This window comes from Octopus sinensis, linkage group LG3 (assembly GCF_006345805.1).
Source record: "Octopus sinensis linkage group LG3, ASM634580v1, whole genome shotgun sequence".
In the NCBI taxonomy this organism is placed as follows: Eukaryota; Metazoa; Mollusca; class Cephalopoda; order Octopoda; family Octopodidae; genus Octopus; species Octopus sinensis.
Window position 1 is genome coordinate 144,833,190 of NC_042999.1, and position 24,930 is coordinate 144,858,119.

General features: G+C 35.7%; 1 protein-coding gene across 4 annotated transcripts in view; it reads right to left on the reverse strand.

Moving 5' to 3' along the window:
• LOC115209919 (ribose-phosphate pyrophosphokinase 4) overlaps positions 1 to 24,930 on the reverse strand; it is a 68,944-nt gene that overhangs the window by 20,521 nt on the left and 23,493 nt on the right. For 2 of the 4 annotated variants that reach the window (XM_036501459.1, XM_029778521.2), the window contains exons 2-3: positions 5,081 to 5,164; positions 372 to 498 (exon numbers count right to left, since the gene is read on the reverse strand). In XM_036501459.1, coding sequence (XP_036357352.1) covers positions 372 to 498; positions 5,081 to 5,143 — 190 coding nt within the window. In that variant the 5' untranslated portion in view covers positions 5,144 to 5,164. Of the gene's footprint in view, positions 1 to 371; positions 499 to 5,080; positions 5,165 to 13,546; positions 13,673 to 24,930 lie in introns of those variants that run through there. The other 2 variants (XM_036501458.1, XM_029778522.2) reach the window with 2 other exon arrangements.

Sequence of the window (24,930 nt, forward strand, 5' to 3'; positions counted from 1 at the left end):
GCCTTTGCCTTTTCCTTGGATATCCTCAATGGCATGGAGAGAGGAGACTGGTATGCATGGGTGACTCTGGTTTTAAATAAACAGCTTTGCCTGGACTTGTGCCTTGGAAGGGAACTTTCTAGGGCAATCCCATGGTCATTCATGACTGAAAGGGGTCTTTACTTTTTACTTTTATACATACTAGGTAGTTCTTATGCTAGCTTCTCTTCCTCACTACTTCTCAACAACATAACTGGAAGGTATTAAGAAAGAATCTGTGCTCTGTACAGTGTGAAATGTAGTAAACCTGAATTAACAAAACAAAGACAGATTCCACCTGAGCCTATTTAGGTAATGAGTCAACAAACTAATAATTTGATGTAAATACTTACCATCTTTGCCTGCCATGTATTTAACATCAGAAATGAAAATGTTTGGGAAACCATCATCGAAGCTGCCCCAGTTAATGGTTTTGCGTAACTGAACTTGCCGTTTGATACGTCTAGATCTTTTAGCTGCCTAAGAATAAATAGAATGCTTTAAGTCAATGAATATGCATAGGCTGTAAGGAAGAATGAAGAAGAGGGGGAAATATACTAAAACAGAGAGAGGAAGATGGCGAGAGCAGAAAAATTGTTTCCTTTTAATCAAGACAAAGTCATTCTTAGTGTGCAGCTACAGCAAAGTCAAATGGTTCTCTGAGACAGCCTCTTGAGCTAAAGAAAAAGACTCTAGGATGTATTTAAACCTTCAAGAAATAGCAACTAAATCTCCTTAAATCACTCCTGTGATCCTAGATGCACTATACTTGAAAGTAAAATGAAATGGTCACAGCTGGGATGCCTTTAAATATGTCTACTTAAACAATGAAATACAAATTTGAACCTAGTGAGACTTAAACAAACTGAGAATCTACAGGAACAAAATGAAATACTGTAGGGCATCTTTCAAATGTCAAGTGTTTCTTAACTCTACTGGCCTAAAGCCTATAAGAGGCAGAAATACTTAAATGTGTGTGTGTGTCACCTATACAGGCCAGACTGTTGGATATGAGCAATAGTTACAATTCACCTCCATCTTCACCCAAATCAATTAACTAAATCATCTTCCTATCATTGAGGAGTCCTTCTAAGTCGTCTTCTCTAAACTTTTGGTACCACTTGGCAACTGCATGGGTTCATCTGTTGTCTGCAAACCTTTTACTGTATCTGGTCCATGTCTAGAAATGGTCATCAAAGACACTGACAGGACAGGTAATGTGAACATCAACTGCAAACTGCTAATACACTACCAATTCACAGATGACATTATCCTCAACACCTAAATCACAGATCAGCTACAGACAATGCTGGCAGGACTGGACACTCATAGCTTGGCAGTGAGCCTTAAAATGAACCACATGAAAATAAAATATTTTTCAGTCGGAAGACATAGTACAGGGCTCCATCATCATTCACTCAGACAGTGCACTCCAAAAGTACACTCGTTCTCTATAATGTATTCAATTTTTTTCTGTATGGGGATCTATTGCAACTAACGGAAACGCAGTATTTACTCCATTGTATCAACCACAATACTTAGTCAAGTACAGATTTTATTAACCTATGAACTGAATAACCGCGTTATTTTTGCGGTTACTTTAGAGTTACCTCCCCTTACACAGTATACCCTACAACAATTTTTAATTGATGTATTACAGAAAGATATGAAGAGGATCGATTGCAAAACGCAATAAGCGCTAAAATAATGATTTTGTAGATGTTATTATCAATCTATTGTCCATGGAAGCGGGAACGTTACTGCATAATTAGTTTTTTTGCACTACGAATCATATCTCCAGCATATTTGTGTTAAAAAGTAACTTTTATAGCAAAACGCAATAAACACCACTAGTCTTTCGCATATCCACCTGGCCAATCAGGGTGCTCGATATGTCCAACATAGTGGGCCCCCTAGAAAAGAAGAGCGCTACCACAACAAGCCTTAGCCTGCATAAACTATACAACGCGTACGTACGTACATACAAGGTATAATTTTAAGGTTCATACCTCAGTCACAGTAACTAACGCATCAAGACAGTCACGTTCATGTTCGAAAGTTTTTATTTCTTTGGACTCATGCATGAATTTCCAGGAAAATTAATAGTTTTGACGTTCTAGAAGAGCAGCTGGAATTGTCCCCTGCCCCAAGGAAACGCAGAATGTGCAAGGGAAATCATGAGAGAGAAAGACTTAAGCGAATGCGACATTCGGGTTTAGGTACAGTGCCTCAATTGGGCTGCAGACATACCATACTACAAAATGAACATTGTCATGCTTTTCTTCTTTCTCCAACCGATCTGGTTTTTAATCAAGCCAAATTTTACGAAAAACCAAATAAGGTGATTCAGGAGGAGTTTATTTTGAACTTAGTGGAAATTGGCTGCCCAAAACGACGTCGTGGTGAGCAACAGGGAAGACACAGAAGTGTGGATGTAATGTATTTCATGTTAACAGTGGATCATCCAAGGAAGATAAAAGTCTGCAATGAGGAGACATTTGTTAAAGTTCTCTGTAAGTTGACACAGATATTTCATTATAAATCTCAATAAAGCCTTAATCTGAAGTTAGAAATCTAAAAAAGTTAGATAGATACGTCTAGGATGTTAGGAATAAGATTGATCAACTTGAAACCAGCAGGAAATGACAATAAATTTAGTCAAAATTCAAAACATCTTTCCTTGCACCGTGAAATATCATTGACTGTTACTCAGCATTGCTTTCCTATTTCATGTTTGGTATCACAAACATACCTTGTAACTGCAGGGCACTATGAATGGTGAGTTCTTACTGCCAAAAGGCTAGGGCCAAGACAGCCTGTCAGAGGCACAGTGCCAGCAGTACTCTGGTCTATGCTATGATATACGGTATGTATTGTTCATGTAACGCAGTGAACGCACCCAGCCCTAGTCTAGGGCCGAGGCCTAAACATTGTATGGTTGGAGGAGTGGGTTGTATAACCGGACACTTAACTTAAGCCTTACATTAATTAAACTATATATATATATATATCTGTCACAGGCGTAAGAAACTTGCTTCCAGGTTCAATCCCAGTGCATGGCACTTAGGGTATTTTCTACTATAGCCTCAACTATAACCAAAGCCTTGTGAGTGGATTTGGTAGATGGAAACTGAAAGAAGCCCATCGTGTATATATATATATATATATATATATATATATATATACATAGTATCCCAGAAGTCGCACACCATTCTGTTTTCTATTAAAAATAATTAATGTAATTTTTTTTTCTTGTTTATTTATTTTCTGTCTTTCGGATTGAATTATGGCTAATAAACTACGAGTAGAAGAAAGAGTTCAAATACTTTTCATGTTTGGAAGAGATGAGGCAACACACCACCCAGTAGCTGAAGAATTCAACTGCAAACACCCTGAGTGAGAACCATTGAGCCATACTACTGTCTGCGGTTTAATCAAATGTTTCCAAGAAAGTGGCTCAGTTGCTGACCATAAGAAATATAGGCGACCAAAGAGTGTAACTGATGAAGAAACATCCACTATTGTTTTGGCAAAAGTGGCTCGTAGTCCTATGAAATCAGTCAGAAGAGTAAACCAGGAGCAAATCATCAGTGTATCATATTCTCAAGACTCATAAATTTCATCTGTACAAAGTGCATCTTGTGCAAACACTTCATGGTGATGACAAAGATAGACAATTGGAAGTCAGTGAATAGATTTGCGCACATAGAGATTCTTCAATATTCTTCAGTGATGAAGCCAGCTTCCATTTGAATGGCCAAATAAATTGGCATAATATGCGCTATTGGTCAGATAACAATCCACATTGGAATGAGGGGGGACACCATGAGAATAAACCAAGGATTATGATCTGAGCTAGAATATGGGAAGAGAAAATCACTGGCCCTTAGTTTTTTAACAATAATATCACTGGTGAAACCTATTTAGAGCTCTTGCAGACCTTCTTGTTTGACTACCTTGAGGATGTTCCATAATTCAACGCAAAAACTTTTTTCAGCAGGATGGAGCTCCAGCATACTTTGCATAATTGCATGCATAACTACTTAAACCAGACCTTTCCTAACAGATGGATTGGACAGATAGGTTCCATGGAGTGGCCAACCTGATCCCCAAATCTTACTTCCCTTGACTATTTCCTCTGGGGACATCTCAAATCTGTTGTGTGCCAGAATTGTCCGTGCACTCTTGATAATTTGAAGGATGCAAAAACAATTGAGTGCCAAAAGATCACCGTTTCCACCATGAGGAGTGTGAAAGACAGTTTCATAAAGAGAATTGATGCATGTTTTACTGTAGAGGGTGCTCAATTTATGCATTTGTAATGAATAATTTCAATAAAGTGTTTTTGAAATCAATAAAGGTGTATTTTTTTTAAAAAACCAGGATGATGCATGATTTCTGGGACACCCTGTATATATATATATATATATGAAATTTTTAAAAAACAGCAGTTTGCAATGTTTTACCAAAAAGGAAAACTATAATTGTCCCTAAATGCAACTAGGGTGTTATAAATACCTACATTGCTAGAAATCAGAGCTAAAATGCTTTAATGCTGTAGTCAAAGCTTGTATGTGATTGCTCAGTCTGCTAAAAATAGCAAACAAATTGCCTTCAAAAAGACACGTCACTCAAGTTTGGAACACTTTTAATTATGGATCTGCTAAATTAGGGTTGACCTGAAAGTAAATAACTACAACCACTAACCACATTACTTTGTCTAAAGCATTCCTTCTCAAGGGGATATCTTGTTAGGTTAAAGAGCCTTTATACACAGTATGTTTACTACATCATCTCGCATCTTATAGGCTCAGAGTTAGCAGAGTAGTGGACGGGACTGACTTATTTGATACTACTTGCTGTTGAGCTATAAAGTTTTTTTCCAAAAGATTAAGGAAACTCACATTTTAAAAAATTATTTCTTTTTCTTTTTCTCCACTCAGAAAACAATAATTTTTGTAATGTCTTTGATGTTTGTATATTCACATTTGCATTTCTTTCCCATTATCATTATCAGAGTTTTGCATGAAATATGTAAATATAAATATTAAATGTTACTTACTAAAGATGATGTTATTCCACACAGTGAGGTTCCTTGTGAATCATTTTGTGAATTGTCATTCATTATTTCAGGGCTACTGCATTCCTAATAACAATAATTGATTTTAGCAGTAGAAGAATAGGCTCAAAGAATTGGAAAATGACAGAAAAGCAGGACTGTTTGTTCAAATGTAGAATACGCAATGATATAGATGAGACTAAAACTCACATTATTTCAAAATGCTTACAGTTGACTTAAATACAAAAGTGTAGGCAATAATTAATTAGAGCTTTTGTAATAGGCCTGGCTTTACATGCACAGAAAAGAGCTATAATAATTTTGTGGGTACAGAAATTAAAGTCTTCAAAAACAATTAAGTAAAGCTGTCATGAGACTTTCCTATAAAAAGTGAATGGAAAATAGAATACAAGCGAGATAATGTAGTTGCTGATAAGAAGCTGAATGTGTGTCTTGTTTCCTTTAGTCTCCTTCTTATGCAGGTTCCTTCCACTTAGATCACTTTGCATTTCTTTACCTAATGGTCATCTTCTACAAATGTTGGTTTCCAGTATATCTGATATCGTTGTTGGTAACATCATATGCATTATGCTAACATAGTTCAAACATCTCAACTCAAGCAGAATCCCCTACAACAACTATAACATCTACAGCAGTAACCTCTAGAGCCAAAACATATTGAAACAATGAGAGCAGACATTTCATGGATCAAGCATTGATATCAAATGATCTGACAGGCAGCCATTTACCACTAACACAAAGCAGGTGTCATTATATAATGTAGGGATCTAACCCCTGAACATGACTGAAAGTGGTTGTGTGTAGTATATATACTTGGTACTAGTTACTGACCACACTGAATACTTTAGATTAATCCATTAGCATGCCACCAAAACTAGAGCTATGATGTAACACAAAAGGCAGAGGTTTTTTGGAGAGATTCATCAAATATTGCACAGGCTTATGTGAGCTCAAAAACATGGCCTATAACAAGCACCAAAATCTTTGAATTTGCATCCAGCAGAAACATGGGTTTAAGACTGTCTATAACACACTACATTTGCATCCTTTCTCGTCAGAGAACCACATAAATGGGAATTCTTCCACTCTGCAGCCAGTTCTGTTAGATCTCTGAAAACAGAAGGGAAAACAAGTGTGGTAAGCTTGAATAAAGTTCATTGATAAGTTTATCCAGTTCTGACAATTTACTTTTCACAGTTAGTCATAATATCCACCATTTTGGAACCTAGAAATGGATTTTTGTACCATTGATCTCTTTCTCTGTGATTTGACACAAACCATAAGATTGGAATTGAAACCCACTAACTCCAGTTCATCTGCCCAAGTAGTTCAACAAAGTGCCATTGAGAAGCACGCATGTCCACTTACAAATAGATAACACATACCTTTGGTGAACCACCAGAGTCTTGCAGTATAGATTGGGTGCCATGACATGCTTCTACCACCAAAACCTTTAGAACAGTTTTAATGCCATTATGTTTTAGCACCTTAAGTAAAACTCAACCTTTATGTCTAGCAAAGAAGTGCCCAAGTGTCTATTCCTACTGCAACCACTTTAGTTGAGAAATCCTTTTCAACAGCTTCTAAATCAGCTTTTAACTACCTCTACTGTTTATTGCTTACTATTGCTACTTCTACACTGTACACAATTTTTTTCTTTTTCAAGCACACCCATCATCATTCCAATTAATTACCACTTCACTAATTGGGTCTCTTTATGAGTTTGGGTACATATGTCATGTTCAGTTTCATGTAACTAGATCCTTATCTAAAAATCTTATCATTTTCAAATGGTTGATTACACAGACTACAATTTTGTAAAGTTAATCACATGAAACTATAAACAAGTTAGACCATTCCTATTGGATATTCTAAAACCACTCTAACTATGTACGATATGGATGACCTGGAGCAATTTTCCAAAGTCCAAGCCAGTGAATGCTGATAATCTAGTTGTATCTGTCAAACAGTTGGAAATGTTTGAACATATTGAAGAGACTTTTGCACTCATCCATCCTAAATATCAATCCCATTTGATCCTGACATATATCTTTGGTGCCCTTCCACTAATACTAGTAAGCAAGATGAAATAAAGATCTCTAAGCACCTGAAGAAATCTTGGTAGTCTGTCCACATTGGTACATTAATGATTGCCAACCTGAGCACTACCATTCATGAACAGGTCCACTAATGGCTACCGGGTACTGGATAATAACCTTATTTTGAGACATAGGAGGCCTTTTCTAAACACAGTCACCCCACATGGTTCAGATGAACCAAAAGAAATTACACCTCATAGTCAATATTAGAAGCAAAATTGACTGTATTGGAAACCCCAGTCTCACTAATAGTGACCTTGCTTTCTGATGTCGCCAATTCCCACCTTTAGCCATGAACATTCAAACAGCTAATATTCAATTCCTGTTTCAATTAACAAGATAAGCTTCATCTTTTTGGTGAGTAAGTGGTTGGAGATCACGCGGTCGTTAGCCTCAAATCGCCAGGCCTGGTCGGCCTTTGTGAGAGATGCAGCATTGAGGATGGATGAAGCCAGCTCAACCCACCCCAGGTGAATGCTGTCTCAAGTCAAGTGAGTAAGTGGGGGATCTCCAAAACTGATATGAAGCATCAAGGACCCTGTATTGTATTCTCCCACATAACCTGGAAAGATGGCCTTCATTCCTTGGTAAACTGTTGATACCATTTTCACCAACAATTTATGAAGGCACCCATTAATGTTATCCCAAACCAGCATAGTACTTTTAATTTTTCCTTCTTTTTTTAATAAATTCTATCAATTGTAAAACTGAGGATATGCAAGCTGATAAGGTTCTTTCTGTGGGCATTTGATCTTCTCAGTCTCAACCTTGGTCAGCCCCTCTTAGACACCATTTTTATTTTCTTTCGCCATCATTACATGATAATAGGAAGGATGAAATACTTGCAACAGAGGTGAATCCTCTAAAGGCAATTAAGGGTCTAGTGGGAGAGATAGATTGGAGAACAGATTAAGTCGACCACCCAAGAACAGGAACAGTGCCTCCAACAGGTTTCCACACAGTTTCTACCTAACCAGCTTTCCTTACAAAGCCATGGTTGCTCCTAGATTATGGTAGCAGTCACTTACTCTAGGCATTGTGCAGTGACATCAGCACCAAAACTGTGTAATAGCAAAGTTAACTTTTTACCTACACAACAATGCTTTCTATTACTCTCGACAAAGGAATGATTATCATAGCTTCTTATACCTTCTACTCTATAGTTCTGACATCTATCTTACAGAATTTAAAATTATCTTATAACGATTCTCAGCTCAGGATCTGCAGCAATATTTTTATTTTCATAAACTCTCAATCCAAACAGTAGTAGTAAAGTACAGTAATATACTAAGGTCAACGCACAACCTGGTGCCAAGTTAGAAGAAATTGATATCACAACTTCAAATTCATAAACATGTGCATGCAAATACTTAAGTGCTTAGGTGTGTGTACATACATCTACAGGCATAAATCTGTTTATTCCTGAAGCTTTCCCATGATAATAATTTTTAACTAGGCCAGGAACACATAAATCCTAAAATAATTGAACCAGTGAATTACTACTTTTGTAAAAAGTAGACGAGTCTATCCCCAATATCAATACAGTATATTTTATATAGTGTAGAAATTCATGATGAATTGAATTTATCTAAACTGATTTCTTTTTTTTAAATATCACTATTATTCTTTTTGTAACTCATACAAATGGTTCTATCTTTTTTAGTGCAAAAACATCAGTGAACATCATCTCCAAAGAATTCAGCAAATAAATTAAAAATACAAAACAAGAGATATATGCTGATACCCAGTTACCATGAAGCAAAAACTAATGTCTTGGGCTATGCCCTTCAGAAGAAATTTTTTTCTCTATTAGCACATCAAGAATACACTATCATTAGCATACCAACTGTAAAGTGACTACCCTTCTAGACAAGTGGAGCTAAATGTCTAGCAGAGGGACAAGAGATCTTGCCTACTGTAGGAAAATACAAGTGTGCTTCGTCTGATAACTTAAACCACCTGAATATTTTGATGATTGATTCTTTGTCCCTATCAGAGAAGCAGCAGTGATAAACATAGTATAATGGTTGTAGTGATATTGGAAGTAGAAATGGTAGAGATAGCTATTAGTAATGGTGAAATAGCAAATAGCAATATGAAAATGGTAACTGGAGCAAGAATATTGAAGGTGAAGATGGAAATATTTAGTGATAGCAGCAGCAACAGCTACACCAATAATTACATATTCAAAGCTACAATTTCTTCAAGAAATATTTCTGAACTAATAACTCCCCACACACACACTCACGCAGAATACTTGACATTGCCCAAGATGAAAAGTAGCTATAAATGTCCCAGAATTGTTCTTAAGGAAGGTTTTTTTTTTTACCCATGTAATAGAACACTGTTAAGTATCTCTTAAAACAGCTATGTGAAAAATGAAATTGTTTTCCTCTCCATTTATTAGTCTGGTGTGTAATGCACTCTAACGCAGATTCGTATTCAATATGAATGGTACATTTCATACATATTAAATAAAAATACAGTTTTATCTGAAAGTAAAGACAGCTTTCTTTCATTTGAAATCCTTACTTAACACAATATTTTATCTTTTATTCTATAAAATTTTATCTTCTATTCTTAAAATAATTTGAAAAATGAATAGAAACAGGAGTGCTTGGAGAGGGAGATGAACCACCCATGAGAATAAAATCATTCTTAAAATATGTAGAAGCTGGAGTGTCCAGAGGAAACCTATACAGGCAAATATTTGAACTGCAATATATGCAATGATAAATAATGTTAGGAATTGTGATGAATCCCAGGTTATATTAGATCTACACCTATCAATTGTGAATATTTTTGTTATAGCCATCAGAGGCATAAATAACAGATTTTGGAGGTTTCCTAACAACTGAATATTCTACATATTCGCAGAGTGGCTGTGTAGTAAGTAGCTTGCTTACCAACCACATGGTTCCGGGTTCAGTCCCACTGCGTGGCACTTTGGGCAAGTGTGTTCTACTATAGCCTCGGACCGACCAAAGCCTTGTGAGTGGATTTGGTAGATGGAAACTCAAAGAAGCCCGTCATATACATGTATATATATGTTTGTGTGTATGTTTGTGTCTGTGTTTGTCCCCCTAGCATTGCTTGACAACCGATGCTGGTGTGTTTATGTCCCCATAACTTAGCGGTTCGGCAAAAGAGACCGATAGAATAAGTACTGGGCTTACAACGAATAAGTCCTGGGGTCGATTTGCTCAACTAAAGGTGGTGCTCCAGCATGGCCACAGTCAAATGACTGAAACAAGTAAAAGAGTAAAAGAATATATGACTGCCCATGAAAAATGCAGGATTTCTCAAGGTGCAGTCCAGCAACTGTTAATGTTGTGTCCTAGAGATTTATTGATTGACATGACAAAATTTAGATTTACTGGGAGCTGAAGCCTTCTAAATGAAAGGGACACATCTACTGGTATGAATGGAATACTAAATATAACTGCATCTTCTGCTTTGGTGCACCTAGTGAGAACAATACTTTCAATGACATGCAGTACAAAATTATTAACCATCAGTCATGTGCCATTGCATAATCACAACCAAAGTATCTTACACATTATTGGAGATCTTTTTTTTTTTGTTGAAGTCAAGTTTAGCAGTAAACTAGAAGGTTCCAAGAATTTTCAAAATTCCATTGGAGAGTGAAATCTTCTTGATCCACATTATCCATTGATTTCCTGAAAGTGCCTACAACAGTTGCCAGTTAATGCTGTTAACTGGAGAGTTTAGGTGAAAATATAAATCTTTCACACAATCACATGTCAGATAATGATGTTGCAAGGTTAGAGAACACCTTCAATATTAATTCATTTGTGTATTAACCATTGTCTTCAGAGGTGCAAAGTCAATTGTGTCATCACTGTCAAAAGGAAACCTTCATAAAAAGCTTTGGCCAAACTCACGGGACAGCTTATCTCCAAAAAGATTGAACTTCATGTTTGTAGAAAGTTTGAAGACTTCAACTTTGATCCAAAGTGATGGCAATTTAAGGTAAACTTGAATTTTAATGGCATTTGTTCCTTTTAGAACAACTGGCAAAGTCTGGTGGAAGTCACTTAACAATACCACTGTTACTCACCCCCATTTAAGATCTACTGGCACACAAGTCTGCAAAGTCCTGTGCAGGGCCGCCAGTGCTCTTTTGTGTTCTAATGTGCAGTCATCTTAAGCAATCATTTCTTAAGAACTTGCCCAGTTCACAAACTCTTTATTATGATCAAGGGCAAATTATAAGATCTATTAAAGGGATAAGAAGGTATAAAAGAGAAGATTTATTATTATTGCTAGATATTATTAATTTATTAATATTTATGCTAGCAAAGGAAATGCTTGAAAGCAGGACATACTGTCGAGTTTCTGGGAAGGAGTGGTGCTGGCAATATCTGTAAAAGTAGCTGCTATGGCTATGCCTTTACATTTATGGCAAACATGTCAGAGGTGGTGGGGAGAGATTGGTATTGATGCAGGTGGTTGAATGAACTATCTCAAACTATGATATGATAGAAGTTTCTGCAAGAGACAGATTTTGAAGAATTTCATTTGACCTGTGGTAATTGTAAATGATATCAGTCTTCAGTATTGCCATAAAGAGTTATATAGCAACATATCATAGGAGCTATATATTTCATTTATATTTGAAAGTGTTGTCTTCGTATGTCAGAATGATGTTGCTTTTGCTATGTGATTCTCCACTCATGATGACAGCAACCTCCATTGCATTCTGGTGTATTGAAACAGTGTGCATATTTTCTAGAGAGTCTCTTGTTCTCATGAACAATTTGAAGCTCCAAAATGAGCTCAGATGCAAATATGTACATAAAACTTATCAGAACTGATCTTTGCTTAGCACATCGATTTCTGTCTATCCCACTCTTTCTATCTATTATTCTTTCAGTTTCTCTTTTATCTTGTTCGCATATTCACAATTTCTTGCACTTAGATTAGATACTGCGCACTCACATTTACAAAACCATTTGCATCTTTCTGTCATCTAGCAACTGCATTTATATTTAAACTCACGTCTTCCGTTCCTCTTAAACTTATAAGTGTATAACGAATTGCTAATAAAATTACATTTCATCATAACTAATTTCAAATGACAGCCACAAAATTTGACTTCCTGCTTAACCCTTTGGTATTCAAATCGGCCATGCCAGGCCCAGCCAGACCAGGCCTCACACACCAATCCTACTAGGTCATTCTAAAAATAAACAATTACATCATTAATTTAAGTAAATAAGCATTACAATTGTAATGTAGTCTGAATGCTAAAGGGTTAAATTAATTTCACAAGGAGTAGTAGACAGATGTCGGCTTTAAGAAGCACCAACAAGTTGGAATTTCTTCGTTTTGACGGGGATTTTTCAGATTTTTTTTTCACAGTACCCTTGGAAATTACGGAAAATGATACCCCCACCCTCACCGATTTTGTGGACCTACATATGACAATTATTTTAGGTACTATGCACTTAAAAACTATAGAAGCATTTTCAGTTAGAAAACGCAAATATTTTCAGATGAAAAGGTGTGTAGTTATGTCTTGTCTAATGGTGTCACATACAACTATCACACAATCCCAGTTTTCAAATCCTATTTTCTGATAGGGTAAAAATAATCAATCTTTAAATATCTGTAACATTTTTCTAAAATTTTTCTGAAACAAGTGAATAACAAAATCAGAGTGTGTGTCAAAAATTACATCAATGTACAAGGTTTGACAAGTTTCACTTAATTTTAAAATTTCAAAACCTATAGGTGAAACAGAAAAGATCCATAGAAAGAGAGGTGGGTGGAAGAAGGAAAAAAAAGGATTTGATAGTAATGAGGTGGTGATTATATATCAAAGTGAACGGGGTAATTATAGTGATAGAAAAAGAGTTGCTTGTGTGATTGTTCCTGTACAAGAGTACATTGTATAGGAACCAAACATGTTCAAAGAATTACTTTATTTTCATTTTCATATTTGATTCCTAGCTAGCTCCACACAAAAAAGAAAGAAACAATTTACGAGCAACGAAAGATAAATTTTAAACATAATCGTACAACTAATATTATAAATGTTGTGTCCGGGGAAAGTCATTCTCTTTTAGTGCCTTATAATTTAACACACTTACCGAAAAGGTTGCAAGACGCAACAAAAATTTTAGAAAAATAAAAAAGAAATAAGTGGAAATTTTATCAATGAGTGTGTTACATTATAAGGCACTAAAAGAGAATGACTTTCCCCAGACAACAGAATATACTTCAACACACGAACTCACATAAAGAAACTTGCAAACCAAATCCAAAAACGAAATAATATTATAAATATTACTGATGACCAATACAATATTTAAACTTTACATGCCATTTGTCATTATACTGCTGGGCTATGTTTTGTTTTATGATCTAGAAAGTGAAACTAGTGAACTCAATAGCAATCATAATTTGATGGAAACTCATTCGTGAAATGCTTTCTGAGACACAAAACGAAGCATAGCGGATAAACAGATCTTTTCCCTTTGAACGGCAGATCAAGAAATTAATTTTTTGTAACTAAACACTTTCAAACTTCGGACACTGGTAGAATGTGTCATATAAAACATCTTTTACTCTTAGCGTTTTTGAGAAAAGTTTATATTTACAAAGTTATTTCGTGTTAAACTTGTCGTATTTCAGTAATTTCAACCAATCAATGACATGTATTCAGCTGAATAAAATTACTGCCGTTGTTTGTCAACAACTATCGGCAGTGTATATTTCGTTTGTCACTATTATTTATGACATCGTTTGTGCATTTCTACTGGTTTTAGCTTTAAGGTTTTAGGGTTAGGGTTACAGTTACAGAAAAAAATGAAAAATGAAGAAATTGGAGGAATTGGGGTGGGGGTGGGGGCAAAAAAGTATTTGCGAAAATAGTAGCTGAAAAACAGGAAAAAAAAACTAAAAGCAGTAGAAATGCCCGAACGATTATGGTGGTGCCATGAAGTAAACATGCTTCAGATATACTCGTTTATTCATACAAACGTAATTGAGATGAAATATGTTATAAATAACAGTGACAAACGAAATATACACCACCAGAAGTTGTTGTTGACAAACAGCAGTAATTGTATTCAGGCTGAATACACATCATTGATCGGTTGAAATTACCTAAATACGACAACTTTAACACGAAATAACTTCGTAAATATAAACTTTTCTCAAAAACGCTAAGAGTAAAAGATGTTTTATATGACACATTCAACCAGTATATGAAGTTTGAAAGTGTTTAGTTACAAAAAATTATTTTCTAAATCTGCCGGTCAAAAGGTATGGCAGCACGTTTCGATGGAAAACTTGCATAAGATTCTTCCTTCTTTGAGTTTCACATCCCATTGCCTCGCCTTATATTGGTGGGCAACAGTTGACAGCAAACAATACGTTGTTATAGAATAGGTCACTGTCACTAGCAGGGTTTGTAAAAACTTAATTACAATACATTGGTCCAATTAATTGATTGGTGTTGTACTGCCAATTAAATAATTAATTGCTATCATATCAATTAATTGCAGTTAATTGCAACATTGTCAGCAAAAGTTTTTCAAGTGGCTCATACTTCATTCAACATTCTATTATTATTTGAGGTATTGTGTTGACGCTTTGTTCTGACTGCTGAGAATAATTCATACATTGTCGTGTTTGAGAATTGGCTATTGTGTATGTTGTCAAATAATCGCTGTCGAGTGATTCTTGGTTCTGACTGATGAGAATGATTCACACATTCTGTCTTCACACATTCTGTCTTCAAGTCATTATATCGTAATTTCGCCTGCAACACAGTTGCATCTTGAATTCCACTCCAATATGTAACACGTTAGCCACAAAGATCTTAGTTTTTGTTTTGAAATTCAGAATCCATAAAGTACTTCAAAAACACAGTAACAATTATTCTCACTCCAGTATTTTGTAAATATTATACACATGGACAAAACTTGAATTATCTTTAAACTTTTACAAGTGCACCTTTATAAAAATTAGTGGTAACGAAGTCTGGACAGGAGAGAGAAAGAATGATACAAAATCCTTATAAAAATCACGTTAGTGTCTCTGTGTGTGTGAAACAAAGTATTATATTAAAACAAAATATCTTTTCCATACCTCTTAAAAATCACTAGTTTTCAAATGGTATCCAATGTTTTCACTTTCCTTTAGCAATTTTTCTTACCGAAATTTTAATCGGATAAATACGTTTCAATTTTGTGAGGAGAGAGGGTGAGAGAGATACACACATGTGGTTAGGGCAGCGAAGTCGCGTTCGAAGGATCGCGGTTTCGATTCCCAGACCAGGCGTTGTGAGTGTTTATTGAGCGAAAACACCTAAAGCTCCTCGAGGTTCTGACAGGAGGTGGTGGCGAACCCTGCTGTACTCTTTTACTACAACTTTTTCTCACTTTCTTCCTGTTTCTGTTGTACCTGTGTCACGCTGAATCTCCCCGAGAATTACATTAAGGATACACATGTCTGTGGAGTGCTCAGTCACTTGCACATTAATTTCACGAGCAGGCTTTCGGTTGATCGAATCATCTGAAGCCCTCATCGTCGTAACCGACAGAGTGCCACAATACTTTGTGTAGCTAAACTTCCAATGTCATGTGTCAAATGAAGCGAGTGAGTGATTTCATATATCTCTTATTATAAAAGGCAGATTTTATCTGCCTCCCTTTGGGAGTTATACAAATCTACAATATAGGATTTCTTCAATTACAATTTACCTAGCAGTTTTAAGAGTACAATGCATTGCGTCATGCCAGGTCCAGTTTTAAAACTCCAATCAAGCAAAATTTACAGAAAACTCACATTCTGGTGTGTGTGTCAAATGCTTTTCTTAGTCTGGTTTACACCACACGCAAACGCACACACACAGTGGGCAACGAATAAAATGAAAGTAAATGTAATATTTGTTTCTGTCTATCACGCTGATAGATACATGAGTAAAATGTATGGGAAGCTAACAGATAACAGTGAGTGAAAATGTTCTTGGAAGAGAGTAAATTAGCGACAGTGATTTGAGGAAGACTAAACTGAAACTATGAAACAGTGTTTATGTATAAACAGACGACACTTATATAAACCCTTTCGTTACCAAACCGCCCGAATTTACCTATTCATATTTAAATGAGAATATCAGAGTAAATCTCTTTAGTACATTCGTGAAAACACGTATCATACTTCGTAAACACTTCAAATACAGTTTTGTACAAAAATCGAAGTGTAATTTTAATTCCGTGAATTATGGGAGATTTTTTTCCGAAATTTGTTCCTATTGTGTTTTCAAAATTTGTAATTCTGACAAAAAATGGATACGAATTTCATTATATCAAGCAGCGAGTCAGAATTCGAAGGATTTTCTACTGAAGACCTTCATAAATCTAACTCTATGACTGAAAAAAAAAAGCATCTTTATATAAGAGTGAAGTTGTGTGTCTGTCCCCTTCGATTTACATTCGTAATTACTCCCACATTTTGCGGTGCAGTTTAACCAAAAGCGGGTATCTTATAGTCGTGATTCATATCGAGCCCTTCTGGGTATTAGCGCGCGTCTACGATGAGTCTACGATTTAAAAAAAATTTACCATCATATTTTTCCATTTTAATGCATTTTTTTCGCTTTTATATAAGGGAAGTAACTCTCTAAAAATATCTACGATGTGTCAACGATTTAAAAAAAATTTACCTTAATTTTTTTTCAATTTTTAATGCATTTTTTTGCTATTTTTTGGCTATAACTCTCTAAAAATGCTTATATAGTTATTTCCCTTACAACCCGAGCAACGCCGGGCGATACTGCTAGTATATATATATATACTGAACCCTTCAAAGGGTGTTTAGCATCCAAGTTCCTGGGGAAAAGCCTAATTTGTGATTTCAAAAGGATTATATTTTTCTCAAAGTTATAAGGGAAAAACTCAGATCTTGTGAATTTTCTGTAACAGGAAAATTTGCTTTCCACGCATTATTGCTTTCAGATTCGTTTCCTTCGTGGGGGTGAAGTAGAAAGTTATCCATTTTGGCTAGACTTCCTTTTGTACCCACAAAAAAACACCCCATTTTTATTTTATTTTTTTTTCTACACAAACCCCTGTTTTCAGTTATGGAGAATACGAATCTGCAAAAAAATTGGCAAAAATTGGCATTTTAAAATTATCCCTCCCACTACTTACTTCATTTTAAATATTTTCAGAAATTCTTCTTTTTTCAAAATATGCTGGAAAATACGGAAATTATGATTCTGAAAAAAATTTCCCAAAATTTTTGTAGTTAGGGTTTTAGGGTTACAGTTAGGGAAAAAAAGTGAAAAATGGGGGGCAGATTTCAAAATGTCGATTTTTGGCAATTTTCCGGAATCCCCGTACCCGAAAACGGGGGTTTTGGGCAAAAAAAAAGGTGGGGGGGAGAAAATGGGGGAAGGGAGTCTTTCCTCCGTTTTCCTCAAAGTTACGAGGGAAAAACATCGATCTTGTGAATTTTCCGAAGTCCTCTCCTCACCCTCTCGGAAAAGATTTTCCCCCACAAATTTCCTTAGAATCGTATTCTATACCGTTTGAAAGGTATTTATATAAAATTTCATAAAAAAAAAACATTTTTCTAAAAGTTATGAGGGAAAACATCGGATCTTGTGAATGGAATTTCCGAAGGTTTCTCCCCATCTCCAATTGCTCTCCACACATTTTTATTTTCAGATTCGTTTTCTACACCACTTTTTACACCCGATGCTCTATTTTTTTTTTTTTCGATTTCGATTCTGGGTAATAATGCCAACATTAACCCTTTATATAATCTAGCCGTGTAATAGGTGTGAAAAAAAAACGTGTAAGAAAACGAATATAAAAACAAAAATTTGTGTCAACAAACGGGAGGACTTTCGGAAAATTCACATGATCCGATTTTTTTCCCCACATAACTTTTAATGGATACCTTTTAAAGAAATTCTGTATAAATATCTTTCAAACGGCATAGGTCACGATTATAAAGAAATTTCCCCATAAATTTCTTTATAATCGTAATCTATGCCGTTTGTAAAATTTCACTGAAGGATATCCATTTTCGTAAAGGTTATGAGGGAAAAAATCGGATCTTGTGAATTTTCCGAAAGTCCTCCCTCTGTTTACTGGTGCAAATTTTTGTTTTCATTTTCGTTTAATACGCATTTTTTTACACCTATTACATTTGTTTCTTTTTTCTTTTTAGGTGGCCGGGTGTTAAGTAAACATTAACCCGGCATTCTACTGGGGCGGAGGTAAAGAATACGCACACCACCCGTTTTCTGCTTAACAAAAACCCTAACCCTAAGTATCAGGTGTGCGTATTCTTTACCTTCGACTCTACTGGTTACTGTTTACTTCGATTTTTTGATAATTACCGTATTTGACAACATATAAGATGCACCCCTATTTTACAAAAAAAGTTTTGGGGCTGGTTTCATCATAGAGTTATTTAATGAGATTTTAAAGTGGTTTTGTAGAATAAAATGTATGATTCTGAATATGTAAATACATGATTATGATGGTCTACTAGAATAAAATATGAAACCATAAATTTATCATAAATAAATTACGGTTATGGGCATACCGTACTTCAACTTCTTTCCGATCAACTGCATAGTTGTTTATATTTTGTTCAATAGAGTTGCGACGCAGGATGTGAAACTAGTATTTCTGGTTGTTTTCAACTAGCAATAACCACGCCTACGATAACCCTCATTGCCTATGGTACCGCCTCTGCGCGTGATGGTATAAGTAATAAAGGCGGCGAGCTGGCAGAAACGTTAGCACGCCGGGCGAAATGCGTAGCCGTATTTCGTCTGTCGTTACGTTGTGAGTTCAAATTCCGCCGAGGTCGACTTTGCCTTTCAACTTTCGGGGTCGATAAATTAAGTACCAGTTACGCACTGGGCTCGATGTAATCGACTTAATACCTATGTCTGTCCTTGTTTGTCCCCCTCTGTGTTTAGCCCCTTGTGGGTAATAAAGAAATAGGTATAAGTAATTTCTATTGGTTTTTAGGACAGTGCACCACTGCTATGGCCTTGTTGCCATAGCAGTGGTGCACTACTTGTGATTATGGTTCGTAAAAAATATGCTTTTACGAGTCTGAAAAAAAAAATCTTTCGAAAAAGCTTAAAACTGAAAATTTACAGGGAAAGGGTAGTATAGGAACACCACCATCTCTACCCCACCTCCATTTTTTTTCTTTCCAGATTTGCAATCTATGAGAATTTTTAAAAAGTACGATTTTTAGTGCACAAGTCACTTTCTGAATCTATTCTTTGAAAAAAATCAAAGCAAAAAACGTCATGGCTCTATTTAGGGCCTTCAAAACCAACTATCACAGTCGAAGTGGAACCCCTGAAGGTTTTTGGTAAGTTCACAGCAGCACTCTACACAGCTGTGAACATTGACAATGAAGTTGACACACGAATCGCCAAGGGAAAATCAGCATTCGGGTGGCTAGGTGAATCAGTGTGGGAGAGGAAAGACATTAAGGCTGGCTACCAAGTTGAAGGTGTACCAAACAGTTGTATTGCCAATGCTGCTATACGCCCGCAAGACTAAGATGGTTTACGAACGTCACGCCAAAAAATTAAACTGCTCTCCCACATAAACTACTTGAGAAAGCTGCTGAAAAATCACCCGGCAAGGCAAGGTTCCAGACACAGAGATCCTTTCTCGAGCTGATCTGTCAAGTATTTACACACTGCTGAACAGAGCGCAAGTCAGGTGGGCACGCCTGTCATACGACTTCCCAAGAGACTGCTTCACAGAGAACTGACGGAAGGTAAGCACATGCAAGTAGGACCGAAAAAGCGTTTCAAAGATATGTCCAAAGCCTCACTGAAGAGCTTTGAGATCAACCCAGACACCTTGGAAACGCTAGCACAAGACCGCCCTGCCTGGTGAAGCTGCACCAACAGAGGTGAACAGAACAGTATTGCAGAGGCACAAAGAAAACGGGAACTATGCAAGCCCAGAGCCAACTTGCCTTCAGTCCCAATACCCAACCCGCTCCTTTTAAGCTGCCCCCAGATTTGGGTGAATGTTGTTTCATATACTACTTTTACTTTCACTTCAAATTTTAGCCGAGTTCAATTTGTGGCAAAACTACAGATTAGAGTCCCCTCTTTCGACATTTTTTTAAATACTTAATTTCTTTAATGTATATTTTTTTAATGAAATTTAAGAGAAATACGATATTTTCGATTTCATACACCAGATCTGAATTCTTTGAAAACAAGACGATTTAGTTTTAATTTCTCAAAAAAAAAACAAAAAGCAATTATGATTTTCGTAATTAGCATGAAAAACTATTTCGGTGCAGAGATTTTCAAAAACATTTGTGGGGGTCTAAATTACGATAATGCTGATTTTTTTAATTACTTTTTTTCTAGTTAAAAAGATGTTTTGGTCAGTTAGCATCTGAACCACTCGACCTTATGTTCCTAAGATTCATATCTACATCTTTATCTGTATATTTACCTTCCCTAAGATGTTATTAATTGATTTGAAAACTTTTATATTATTGGAAAACCTATATAAATTAGCTGAAGATTACTCAGCATCTTAAATCTGCTGTAACATTTTCACTTTCGATTTCTTTGAAAAGTAACATTTTCACTTTGCTCAGAACATTCAAAGTAAAACTAGTGACAAATCACTGCAATAATTTACATAATAGATTTATAAATATATATATATATATATATATATATATATATATATATATATATATATATATATATATACATCTATGTATATGTGTGTATATATATATATATATATATACATCTATGTATATGTGTGTGTATATATATATATATATATATACATCTATGATCTATGTATATGTATATATATATATATATACATCTATGTATATATCATCATCATCATCATCATCATTTAGCGTCCGTTTTCCATGCTAGCATGGGTTGGACGGTTCTACTGGGGTCTGTGAAGCCAGAAGGCTTCATCAGGCCCAGTCAAATCTGGCAGTGTTTCTACGGCTGGATGCCCTTCCTAACGCCAACCACTCCGTGAGTGTAGTGGGTGCTTTTTACGTGCCACCCGCACTGGTGCCAGACAGAGCTGGCAAACGGCCACGAACGGATGGTGCTTTTTATGTGCCACCGGCACGAGGGCCAGGCGAGGCTGGCAACGGACACGAAACGGGGCGGTGCTGGCAACGGTCGCGAAACGGAAAGTTCTCTTACATGCCACCGGCACTGGTAACACATCTGCAATTTCCATTGATCGATTTCGATTCTGATCCTCACTTGCCTCAATGGGTCTTCACAAGCAGAGTTTCGACATGCCACCGGCACTGGTAGCACATCCGCAATTTCCATTGATCGATTTCGATTCTGATCCTCACTTGCCTCAACACGTCTTCACAAGTAGAGTTTTGTGTCCCAAGAAGGGAAGGTATGCATACGTAGGCTGGCTCCATCCCATGTAGAAGGCCACGGGTTGTGGACTCACTTGTCCTGCCGGGTCTTCTCGCGCACAGCACACTTCCAGAGGTCTCGGTCTCTAGTCATTTCCTCAGTGAGACCTAAAGTTCGAAGGTCGTGCTTCACCACCTCGTCCCAGGTTTTCCTATATATATATATATATATATATATATATATACGTATATATATATATATATATATATATATTATATATATATATATATATATATATATAGATAGATATGTATACATATATACATCTACGTGTGTATATATACATATATACAGCTATGTATGTATACATATATATATATATATATATATACATCTAGGGCGTAACAAATATCAGAAAATCAAAAAAAAAATGTGTGTAATAGGTGTAAAACAACTTCCTATGAACGAATATGAAAAAAAAAATTCGCGCATGCGAAAGGGGGGTGGGGGAGAGGCCTCGGAAAATTCACATCGGGAAGTTCCGAAAGCGTCTGAGGGGCTGACCCGGGCACCAAAACAAAAAAAAAATAGTGTAATATGTGTAAAACAACTTGCTCTAAACGAATATGAAAAAAAAAATGCGCTCTCGAGAAAGAGGGGTGGGGGAGAGGCCTCGGAATATTTATATCGGGAATTTCCGAAAGCGTCTGAACCGGGCACAAAAACAAAAACAAAAACAGCGTAATAGGTGTAAAACAACTTGCTCTAAACGACTATCATGACAAAAATGCGCGCTCGCGAAAGGGGGGTGGGGGAGAGGCTTCGGAAATTTCACATCTTCAGTCCACGGCCTTAAAACTAAGAAAAAATAGTGTAATTGGTGTAAAACTACTTGTTCTAAACGAGTATCAAGAACACACACTCACACATGAATCATAAACTCCGTATTTCGCAAAAAAAAAAAATAATAAAGAGAAGAAATTCTGGAAAAAGTGAAGAAATGTTGGATCTCCGCCATGTGAATCAAAATACGTGTCAGAAACATCTTGAAATACTACAGAAATTATGTTACGAAAATGATAATGTATACATACCTCTTTGAGTGGTCCATCGATAATGATGATAAAGAAATGAGTTGGATTTGAACTCAGAATATTGACTAACACAACTACATACTACAAGACTCAAAATATTCAGCCAAGTCACCACCCTTTAACTAGCAATAATAATAACATCAATAACATAACAGCCAAAAGATTTATTTGTTCTGAAAATAACAATCATAGTAAATAAATATGTTCTTTAATATTCACATTCATGTGCACAGTTAAACACACTTACATACAAACAGTCACGCATGCATAATACAGAACGGAACACATAAATGAAGGATGCATTACTTAGTATATATTACATCTAGAGAATTTTGATTAATAAGTCAAATATGCAAATTATAAAGATAATTAATTACTTTACTAAACAGTGTTGTAAAGGTGAAAAAATAAATTTGGGAAAAAAATACACGCCAAAACTAATTAATAAAGGATAATTAGGGAAGGATTGACACAAAATAATAATTTTTTCTGTCTCTTTTTTTCTGATAAATGCATCTTAATAAGTGAGAAGAATTGCATATATCTGAACTATTTCAAAGAAAAGCATAAATTTAATGTTTAAAATAGCTTTAACCAAGGAATGAGATCCAACATTTCTTCACTTTTTCCAGAATTTCTTCTCTTTATTTTTTTTTTTTGCGAAATACGGAGTTTATGATTCATGTGTGAGTGTGTGTTCTTGATACTCGTTTAGAACAAGTAGTTTTACACCAATTACACTATTTTTTCTTAGTTTAAAGGCCGTGGACTGAAGATGTGAAATTTCCGAAGCCTCTCCCCCACCCCCCTTTCGCGAGCGCGCATTTTTGTCATGATAGTCGTTTAGAGCAAGTTGTTTTACACCTATTACGCTGTTTTTGTTTTTGTTTTTGTGCCCGGTTCAGACGCTTTCGGAAATTCCCGATATAAATATTCCGAGGCCTCTCCCCCACCCCTCTTTCTCGAGAGCGCATTTTTTTTTTCATATTCGTTTAGAGCAAGTTGTTTTACACATATTACACTATTTTTTTTTTGTTTTGGTGCCCGGGTCAGCCCCTCAGACGCTTTCGGAACTTCCCGATGTGAATTTTCCGAGGCCTCTCCCCCACCCCCCTTTCGCGTGCGCGAATTTTTTTTTTCATATTCGTTCATAGGAAGTTGTTTTACACCTATTACACACATTTTTTTTTTGATTTTCTGATATTTGTTACGCCCTATATTAACCCATCTAAGTATGTGTATATGTATACATCTATATATCTATATATATATACTTCTATGTATGTGTATGTATATATATATATATATATATATATATATATATATATATATATATACATAAATATATACATATACATCTATATATATATGTGTGTGTCACTGAAGCCATTCATACACTCTCTCTCTCTCGCACACCTCATCAAACACACACACACACACGGCATGCGAACTTCAAAAGAACTTTCCTGATCCAATCGCGCTCTCTCTCTATCTCTTTCGTTTTTATGCCGACTTCAAAAGATCCCCTTTCCTCCACCCCACTTTTACTCATATCGTAATTTAGTGAAAATTTTTTAAAGCGTGTAATCTTATGAAGCCGCTGAATTTGGTTGAATCTGACCCAGACCGGACAATGACATCCTTTCCTTGGAAATAGAAGGAAGTGTTCTAAACGAGATACTTTCTTTGCAAAGTATCATGTGTTGGAATGCGCAATGGATCCGGAGACCGCAGTAATGTATTTCCATTAATGAGCTTTAAAACCAGTAGAAACTGGGTTTCTCAACTTTCAATTTCATAACTAAAACGGATCTGAAATTTTCGGAGGGGCTCAAGATAGAATTTCGTTCTTGTATTATAAATAAATAATACTAATTATTCTCAATCAGAAATTTATGAAGAAATACTAGTCAAAAGTGAAAAACAAGTAAATCTTTTTCTACAAGCTAATATTCCTTCACTTTCAGTTTTAATTGCACAAACAATATGCACGCATACATTCTCGGTTCTCGGAACCGAGCTAAAAACAACAATAAAATGCATTAAAATAAAGAACTTGCATCAAAATTAGGGTGTACAACGAAAGTAAATAAAGCAGAATTTACATTTTGGTTGAAAAACTTTTTTTTTTAAATAATAAAAGTTTACAAAATTCAATGATTTAGAAAGTTTTGTTTACATTTTTTTTACGGAAATGAAATTTTCGTTGAATGACTTGTACTTTAAAATCGAACA